This window comes from Trichoplusia ni, unplaced genomic scaffold, assembly GCF_003590095.1.
Source record: "Trichoplusia ni isolate ovarian cell line Hi5 unplaced genomic scaffold, tn1 tig00001773, whole genome shotgun sequence".
Taxonomy (NCBI): Eukaryota; Metazoa; Arthropoda; class Insecta; order Lepidoptera; family Noctuidae; genus Trichoplusia; species Trichoplusia ni.
In genome coordinates this window covers 6,389-17,027 of record NW_020800147.1, presented here as the reverse complement: position 1 = coordinate 17,027, position 10,639 = coordinate 6,389, and the positions used below count along the sequence as shown (strand labels likewise).

Below are 10,639 nucleotides of genomic sequence, written 5' to 3'. Positions count from 1 at the left end.
TGATTTAGTGTTTATTAGTTCATTGTTTTAATGTCACAAAATCTTTTATACACTTTTAGTACATTATGAAAATAATTCAAAGTTTTTATCTTCTTGAAAGTATGTGCTCGCAATTTACTTTTGCTAAGTTTGCACCTAACACATCTAAAACTTTGTAAAAGTTCTTCTAAATTCAATTACTGAAAATGACAAGTTGAATAACTTTGTGTTATTGAAATTAGTATGTTGGCAATATTCAGAACACATAAACTCAACGACTTTTAGTAAATGCTACCTTGTGGAATATTATTTTGTGTAATAAGTAATATATACATCAAACATGCTGTAAGCATAATAATAACCAAAGTGTTCTTAAGTTTTAAATTTCTCTTAAATTATTCTGCGTCATAAACGGATTGATTTGAGATAAAACGGCGACGAACGTATAATTTTGAACGTGATTTGCACATATTAACAGAAGCTGGTAGACTTTCTTCTTGCTATAGGGAAAACGCTATGAAATAATAAATAATGCGAATATTTTTTCCGAAGTTAATATGTTATGAATAAGTTAATATGTGAATACACAATTTAAGAGAATAAATTTAGAAATAAATGGATCTGTCTGGTCTTTTTGTGTTTGTTTTTGCGCTAAGCTTTCACGGCTAAACCACGTGATCGATTTTTTTTATTCAAATGGTATAGTGCTAGCTTAGACACCAAGGAAGGATATAAAACATTTTTTAAGTGCAACTGTGCAACAGACTGGCTAAAGCGGCAATCTCGATAATAATATGGCGATGATCTTAATTTGTCAATACTTCTTTACACGGTAAGAGGCTTTCGTTAACCTAAGGGACATTTACAGGCAATTATTAAACGTAAAAAATGCCATAATGTTTTCCTCTTCCAAAATAAATAATGTTGGTCTTTAGATTGCTGCTCACGGACTCGAAAGTGTCTCAGTATGCTGAACAGTATTTTCGTAGGTGTTACGTTTATCGATCGATTTGGTAACTTGTTTACGACTACAGAGAAATATACCTACATGGAGCTTATGATATACGAACAACGAAATTTGTGCGAATGAGCTCGGAATTTTTATTTTCCCCAATTCTGCTATTTACAATGGTCCATGAATAGTGAAAATTGGATTAAATTGGCACTATTCGTAATATTCTAAGCATTTTTCCAAAACAATAATTGTAAATTTAGTACGGATCGGAACACTCACGGTAAATACAATGAATTTCCAATTATTGTGTTGGTAAAATGCTGCCATTCAATCATCGCCCATTGTAATAGCATTCCTATATTGTAATTAGCAGATTCGGGGCCCAAAGATGCTATCATTGCAAATTGAAAATGATAGCATTTTATACAGCCAAAATAATATTAATACTTAATCAAAGCTTATGTAGCTGATTAAGTAGGCTGACATCTTAAGTAGTAAGTATTACTTAATAAGAAATCTGTCGACTCTGGTAGATCGTTAGATATTGAAGTTTCACTTAATTTACGACCGACTTAATACGTAGTTTATATGTTTTATAATAATCTAGTTATTTTCTATTAGAAATGCGTTGTTTCTAAAGTAATCGCATATTTTTGTAATATTAAAATATTCAGCTCATTAATAAACTATAGTCCAACAGTTTTCAAAGAGTGGTATCATTAAACCCCGATTAGGAGAGGTGAGGAGAATTTATATATTTTGAAGTACAGGCATTTAACAATGATAGCGTTTTCTAACAACCGCATTTACCGCCTGCCATCTCCCACAGACAAAATTTGACATATATGGTCGCATGGCATATTGCAGAATTGGGCCCCTGGATCCGCCATTGTAGCTAGCTGTAGGCATTCTACTCATAATGGATACAATTCAGCTGTAAGTAGGACAGGAATTAATTGTCCATGATCACATTTCACGTGTGATCGCGTCACTGGACTGCGATCTGATGCAAACTGGCCTACTTCCAGATTTAGAAAACCACCTTCCATATAAGTATGTATAATATAATAACTCGCTATTGTAAATCTTATCACAAAGCCCCTAAGATTTAATTTTATTTGGAATTAGTATTTTAAAATGGCCACGTGATAAAAGGACGACTGACAAAGGGCGAACCGGACAGGTTGTCCTTTTGTGAGGATTTTTTATCAACCTGTCAGCCCAGAAGCAGAGAGCTTTTGCTATTTAAAAATTAAAATGCTTGCGAGGTAGGTATACATACCAACCTTAATTATTGGATTGATTTGCAAGAGAAAACAAAATGCGCCTAAGAGAAATTGTGGTCTCGACAAAATTTATGGATAATGATGATGATCATTGTAACATAAAACTTTCGTTATTTTAACTCTTTCTTCTTTAAAATGTTCACTAAATAATTCATTTATAAATAATTATAAATTCATCAATTCATTTCTATTTTCAATTCATGTAATCAATGAATATTTTATTATTTTACCAATCCGTGTCAATCTATATTTTTAAATGATTGTGTTATTAATTAAGTCAATCAGTCTTTAAATTTAAAAAGATTTTAAATAATTGTGATTTTTATAGGTATGCATTTATTTATTACTGGCTATTGCATCATTTAGCAAAAATGAAAAATCTACACAAATTCTCGAAACCTCGTGATGTACTAAAACGGTTGGATAGCTGATTCAACATTGCCAAAAATATTAACAACCTTATGCGACTACATTAAGGTTCGAATCAGCTTCGCTGGCAAGAATCGCAAGTTGGTATGAAACCGCATACCAGTCTAGCCGTTCAGACGCGTTAGGGGAGCTCGAGGCGGCGGCGGAGGGGGGGGGGCGAGGGAGGTTGGCAGGGAGCGAGAGGATCGATCGCGCGCCCGTTTACGCCCTTGACCCTGCGTCGGGGTGGGCCTGTGCACTGTGCATGTGTGCTGGGGTGTCGGCGGATCTCATGCGGTGAATATTTGACGAGAAATTTATCTGGCCGAAGTAATATAGGCACACTGGGCACGTGATGTGAATAGCTTAGCCTTTTTACTAGATTGGGATTACTCAGACAATAAGCAGGATACGCCAGAATAAAAAGTCCAAGTAGAGCTCACCATAGTCGTAGATTTATTGCAATCATGCATATCTGTCCCGAGACTATCTCTATACTAATTTAATAAATGTGTAAAGTGTATTTATGAAATATTAAATCATATGCTCAAAGAACACCCAAACTAAATCAAGATGTTTGTTCCCTGCGCAAATTGAACCTGAGATAGGTATGTCGCTGAAGCGCCGAAATAACACCGAAAATAAATATTACCTTTCCGGCAAAGTAGAAACCTAACATTAGTAAAACGGTCAAAAAGTTGTAGAATTAATCGTCGTAAAAATAATGCATTTAGATTACAAGAGCTTATTGGATTAGCTACTGATGGATTACCATTTATGTAATCAAACGTTCATGTTGAAGCCATTTAGAAGCAAAACAAGGACTCGCAACATTTATTATTACAATTACGTGAAAGTATGGGAGGTTAAAAGTATGACTAGGTACAACATGACTATCATGATTTGTTACAAAAATATACATAAGTATACGAATAGCATCGTCAGTGACCACGGATTGCTAACTGCTTCTGGGTGAAAACACAAAAAAAAACAGTCGAGATATTCGATAAATTTACAAATGGTTCCTAATATTTATCCTAATCATCACATTTTAACGACTTGCTAGCCCATTTACAAAGTGTGAACTGCCAAATCAAATCAGTTCTTCTTAATTTGAGGATTTGGAGAAACTGTGGGATGAATACTTAACACATACCAACATTGCCAACTTAATCACACCGAAATAGGTCATGTTTATATTAGCTAATCAACATACTTCATTAAAAAAGCGTGAGTAACTGGAAACCCGTTTCCTGGCTCGATTAATGAACGATAACAACATAGTAACACAATCATAGTAGGTACATACTATAAATAGGTTGGTAGCACGCGAGAGCTTTTACTACAACACACTGTTGGCAAAGGCAACAAACGCAGTCTGCCAAGTAACGCGTCTGAAAGTTTCTGAACAGTTGCAATACCAGTGACGTCACGCACGCAGCAGACTCAACAGACACGCCGTGGGTGTGTCGATCTAATTATATCCGTGTATTTTGGGATTTCGTCTAAACATTGCTCTAGGTCAGCTATTATAAACCACACTATCCAACACAACGTAGGGATGCGCCTCTGACGCACTCTCTGTTTTGTAAACCTCAGAAAACCAAAACAAATAATTCAAACTATTTACATGAACGTGAAAACACAAGTCAACTGTCAAAACAGTCTACAGAAAGTCGCTAAATATTTTGATATATCACATAACCAGATTAGAAAACTGATCCGAATATTAATGTATTATTGAAATGAAACTGAATTCGACGATCAGCTGCTTAGAGAAATCGTCGTGTGAAAATATACATATTCATGCATGATATATCATCCTACTTTGTTTTGATAGAGACATGGGTACCTTGTTTAGACACGTAACGACCAGTAATTATAGGTGTAATCGTTTGTGTCACGATCATGGAGTGTTAGTCGAGGTTATTATGATATAAGAAACAATGATAAGAAAGTTATTGATAAACTTAATGACATTATCGGAATTTATTTAACATAAGCCGTTTAAAGCCGCCTATAATAAGAAATAAGTAAATAGAGCCCACAACCGCAATCAATATTATACTAATTAATGTCTGTTTTGAATTACTGTGTAATGATGAGGAATTCCAATACCTAACGTGTTATAAATAATTTAAACTACGGTAATAAAGTTTCCTGTTCACGTTCCCTGAATCTAAAAGGTGCGGTTTTCCCTATTCCAATCGAAATATGGCGACCTCGCCCATGCAGCCGTGGAGTGGCTACCTAGTACAAGTACCTACCCACAGTCGCTCCATTAGCGATATTAAATGCAGCACGATTATTGTTTCGTTCGCTAGAAGTTCTCATTACTCCAATTAGTTGATAGCTAGGTATCTAGATAATATCTACTCGTTAACTTGATAAGTGTTTCTTTGAATTAATGGAAATGATAGGCCAGTGGAAATGATTAAATTCTTTTACCGATAAAGGATTAGCTGTACTATAATCTCGTTATCTCTATTGCTATGCGCTAAAATTAATATAATTTTATTAGTCCCGTTAAACATTAATCTGTCGGTAATAATGAAACGTTACGCAATAAAGATAAGTTTTCGGACTTCGAGTTCCGATGATAAACGAAAATAAGTTAAGAGAAATAAACTTTAAGACTGGCATGACTTAGCGGATTGTTACAACTCAAGACATTATGACTGTCAAATACGGACTGAACGGTACTCTATCTTTCACTTACCAAGCTAAATATGTGGGTAATGAGATGAAAGGAAAGAAAGCAAGAAAAATGCAAGTTTATACCGGTATATAAATTATCTTTTATTACAAATGTTCAGGTTAGTAACGATTTATAAATAAATAAAAATCTTTGTCAAAAATTACGGAATGACAAGTTTCCGCTTCAATTACGTAATATGCATATTACGATACCTTACAACCTAGTTTTTAAATACTGAACTTAAACACAAGATCACAAGCGTAATTTGAGCCGCCCAATTAGGGGCCTGGTGTAGGGCATCATAAATTAGGAATAGTCTTACTTGTAGCTTAGAAGCACTTCCTGTGCACGATGGAGGGGCCGGACTCATCGTACTCCTGTTTCGAGATCCACATCTGCTGGAAGGTGGAGAGGGAGGCGAGGATGGAACCACCGATCCATACGGAGTATTTCCTCTCTGGAGGTGCGATGATCTTGATCTTCATGGTGGATGGGGCCAGGGCTGTGATTTCCTTCTGCATACGGTCAGCGATGCCTGGGTACATGGTAGTACCACCAGACAGAACTGTGTTGGCGTACAGGTCCTTACGGATGTCGACGTCGCACTTCATGATCGAGTTGTAGGTGGTCTCGTGGATGCCGTTAGCTTCCATTCCCAAGAATGAGGGCTGGAAGAGAGCTTCAGGGCAACGGAATCTTTCGTTTCCGATGGTGATGACTTGTCCGTCGGGAAGTTCGTAGGACTTCTCCAGGGAGCTGCTGGAGGCGGCGGTGGCCATCTCCTGCTCGAAGTCGAGCGCGACGTAGCAGAGCTTCTCCTTGATGTCGCGCACGATCTCACGCTCGGCGGTGGTGGTGAACGAGTAGCCGCGCTCGGTGAGGATCTTCATCAGGTAGTCTGTGAGGTCGCGGCCGGCCAAGTCCAGACGCAGGATGGCGTGCGGCAGCGCGTAGCCCTCGTAGATGGGCACCGTGTGCGAGACACCGTCGCCGGAGTCCAGCACGATACCGGTGGTACGACCGGAGGCGTATAGCGAGAGCACGGCCTGGATGGCGACGTACATGGCGGGCGTGTTGAACGTCTCGAACATGATCTGTGTCATCTTCTCTCTGCGAAACAAAGGGCACGGTCAGAGTGTGTTCCTGTTCCATCCTGCAGTGTTAGCGAGGACTAACACTAGTGGCTGGAGAGTGCAGACACAGTAGGGTGTCGGGACCTACCTGTTGGCCTTGGGGTTGAGCGGGGCCTCGGTGAGCAGCACGGGGTGCTCCTCAGGGGCCACACGCAGCTCATTGTAGAAGGTGTGGTGCCAGATCTTCTCCATGTCGTCCCAGTTGGTGACGATGCCGTGCTCGATGGGGTACTTGAGCGTGAGGATACCTCTCTTGCTCTGGGCCTCGTCTCCTACGTACGAGTCCTTCTGTCCCATGCCGACCATGACGCCCTGGTGGCGCGGCCTGCCCACAATCGAGGGGAACACGGCGCGGGGCGCGTCGTCTCCCGCGAACCCGGCCTTGCACATACCGGAGCCATTGTCTACTACCAACGCAGCAACTTCCTCGTCGCACATTTTGATTTAGTCTGAAATAAACAAAGATTTAAATGAAAAAGGTATTTTAAAATCACAAGAATGACGCAAGTGAAATGAGTATGAATTACGTAAAAAACGCCTCGTGGTCAATTATAACACAGGTACACGTCATGCTTCATTCAAAGAAATACTTTATTAAATTATTTTGTATAGAATAAAGTTTTAAATGGTACAGGTTAATAAATAAATGTTATCACAAGTATTATCGTACCAAAACCGAAATAATTTATAATGAGACGGTAAAACCAGTTTACTCCACTTTATCGTTCACTCCGGGGATCGAACCCAAAACCACGTAATTAGCTGACGTGTTTGTCACAGGTAAAACCAAAAAGGCAATGATCGTTTAAAATTCACCAAGTCCATATGAAAATCACTTCACTTTTATGTTACGTAAATATGTTACGTAATATGTTTTTGTCACAGGTGTTAAAAACGAAACACTGGTTTTAAAACTCTGTTAAAATTATAAATGTTTAAAAACTTTCAATAATCTTAATACTAAATTCCACAATTAAATGATTTAAAGAACAAAACTTACTGTTAAATTAAGTTAATGACTAGGTACGACTCGTGCTGCTTCGGTCAAGCACACCTTACTAAATGAGAACCGGCTCTTGAGGATAAACTATATAAAACGCGCCTTATCAGAGTTCACACACTATCGGCAACTATTTATTTTCCGCCAATCACAAGCTGCCTGATGCTGCCTCAATTTTTGTCACCATATATGGTAACGCACTCGGCTCTATCCACAATCTGGTGATAACGATATGCCTTGATAACGATTGTAATGGCACTACACTTTATCTAAAGCTAACGGTACACGAAAACACTCACGTACCGCCGTAGCCGCGCACAACACACTCGCTCGGGGTCACAATTATACTTCTTTAAAATGCTGAAATTTCTCTTCAGCTCGGACTTTCTCTATGATTCAGCTGTTTTGCGCTAATTGCCGCAAACGCCTAACATTAACCTACAAATATTTAATTAGTTTAGAACTCTACCGTTGATATTCTCATTATAATTATGAAGAGATCAGAAAGCATTACTAACTGACGGATAAGATGGTAGATATCTCATCTCATTCTAGTTGGTAGGATGTTACAGTGAGTGCACGGTACTGCTATCTTTCAATTAATTCAAAGGCAACTGGGTTGTCTGCTCTTGGCAGACTTAAATAGCTTATTGAGACTCATTCATGGGTTGCTAGTAGACGACGCAAAAACAAAGTTTGTTATTAAATATTGTATAGATGCGTAGGTTGGATTTGGTAAACCAGATCCACGATTATGCTGTGACGCATCGTGTTGACACGTGGTGGCAAGCCCGATACTAATTACTAAAATCGTAGACACTGATTAAATATCTAACGCTTTTTGTGTGACGATATATTTAAAAATAATATATTCCACTTAACTGAGACGAGTAGTCTGATAACTTAAAATATTTGAAAGTTGTAAGTTCTGAAGCCAGCTTCGTTTCACTGGCGGATGAATCATTTCATAATAAAATATTTCAACCCGGCGCGATAGATCGAGACACCCTTCGTTAATGTGGAAATGTTTCCTAATATACATAGCTATATTATATTGTTGCAGTCGTCTGCGTGTATTGATTTCCCCACCCCCGCCGCGTCTGTTGCAGCGTCGCATGGGGCGTACAGACTATGGGGTAGCATGACTCAACAAACTGCACCCTCGACGCGCCGCTCCGGAATCATATTAAAACGCTGTCTGTGTTTGGCAAATTCAAATATTATTTTGAGCTCTATTTTAAATGAAATTCATGGGTAGTTTTATGTTCGAGAGGCATTCGAAATAATTAATCAAATAATAAAAAGGAAGTAGGTATGTAGAAGATATTAAAATTGGTCGATAGAGATTTTATATTTTACCTCGATATTTGAAAACATACTGATTAATAATTTTTCAGAGTCACGTAGTCCAGCCATATTTGATTAGAATTCGAATAGAGATAATCTCAAAATCTATAATTTAAGACCGGCTGGCTCACTGCTAATGTTTTAAACGTTTCCTTTTTGGTGAAGTAACTCAGATTGGCCATCCGGAACATTTTTGGAGTCACCTTGATGTGTCTCAGCCGTTGCTTACGACAAGGTTCCGTAAAAGAGGTATTGCTTTTTCCTATAAAGGGAACTACGTATTAGGTCGCACACGATGAGCCGCGCCCGTGCCGGCACAATAGCTTTACATTTCAGCATCCATTGATGAGAAAACGCTACAGTAGCGGAATGCTAGATTATAAAACCAGCGATGGAAATCACCTTGTTAGTATGCGGTCTGCAATGTAAAATGTACTCTACAATTTGCCTTGACGGCCGGTAATGGAATTAGCAATTGTTTTGATGACTTCACTGCTCGGTACATCCTTCAACACTTGTGTTATATTTCCTTAAACAAACCTTAGATTTAAATAAAAATTCTTTAAAACAACTGTCGTAATGGTACAATATTAACCTTGGCCCTCCGATGACTCACCAATTCTAGTGTTAGGCGGTGACTCATTGACAAGATGTAATCGAATCAGGTGACGATTCGGCTCGACCGCATATTCGATCTTATATTCAATTGACGTCACTTTTCTAACGATCACGCTTATCTAAACTTGCATTTTCAATTTCAATGGACTTTGTTTTGTAGACCTTGTACAAGTAGCAACCTGGTGTACCTAATACCATATTACCAACGTAAAAACCTGGATCTCTCTCATACTAAAGTAATCTGTTTTTTATTATAAACAGCTAAGTAGTTAAGTTTCTAATCTAGGCCCCGACTCTGCATTTACAATGGCCGATGAATGAATGAAAATTGTCTTAAAATTTCACTTTCGTATTCTCTTAGGCATTTTTCCTACACAATGATTGGAAATTTAGTATAGGACGGTATACTCCAGTCAATGCAATGAATTTTCAATTATTTTGTTGGCATAATGCTTAAGAGAATTAATAGCAGAATTGGTTCCCTGAACCAATATATATAGTACATTATAACCACATGCGATCCAACAGGAACGGAAACCAAGCGGATGAAACCGCACCTCAGATCCAGCCAGCATATAAATACTATTATGAAGCGCACATTTAGGTATATGCAGAATATCGTGATGGCTGTACCTCCCCTTTCCCCCCGGGGGCAGTTAGGTAAAGCTACGCTGTACTTGCACACACACATATTCAGCCAGACAGCCACTCCGTATAGCAGGGTGCGACCCGACATTTATTGATCGGTAATCATTCAAAATTAGTCAGTCTAGCGTAAATTCTGTCTGTGTCTGTAATAATATTATAATATATCATATGTTCCAGGTTTAAAGACTTCGGTATTATCATGATTAAATATACTAGTTCCAAGTTATTATAAATCTAAGATAACAATTATTGAGGAAAGCTTGTGCACCGACAAGGAACTAAAAGATTCAATAAGACTCACTTTCAAAACAGCCCTGGTTTCTAATTTTACGTAACTTCTCATTAAATACGCTAATTTTGCCAACCGGATTACCGACCTAACCAATGTTAATCGTAAGACAAGAAAAAAAAGAGTCTGAATTATTATAAATTGAAGCAGCCATCTCACCGGTATTTAAAAAAAAAGCCTATTGGTACTATGCTCTGGTACTACATACATAGACAGTCTAGGAAACTCGAAAACAATTGCTAAAATTCTAGTTGTTGTAGATATGTTACAAAAATATA

The 10,639-nt window shown here is 38.1% G+C and overlaps 1 protein-coding gene across 1 annotated transcript; it reads right to left on the bottom strand.

The window, feature by feature from the left end:
- Positions 1-5,402: 5,402 nt before the first annotated feature.
- LOC113507354 (actin, cytoplasmic A3a) lies at positions 5,403-7,564 on the bottom strand. Its single transcript, XM_026890216.1, has 3 exons — positions 7,460-7,564; positions 6,548-6,908; positions 5,403-6,436 (listed from the first exon to the last, which is right to left on the bottom strand). The coding sequence occupies exons 2-3, from the start codon at positions 6,895-6,897 to the stop codon at positions 5,656-5,658; spliced, it is 1,131 nt and encodes a 376-aa protein (XP_026746017.1). The 5' UTR covers positions 6,898-6,908; positions 7,460-7,564; the 3' UTR covers positions 5,403-5,655.
- Positions 7,565-10,639: the final 3,075 nt, after the last annotated feature.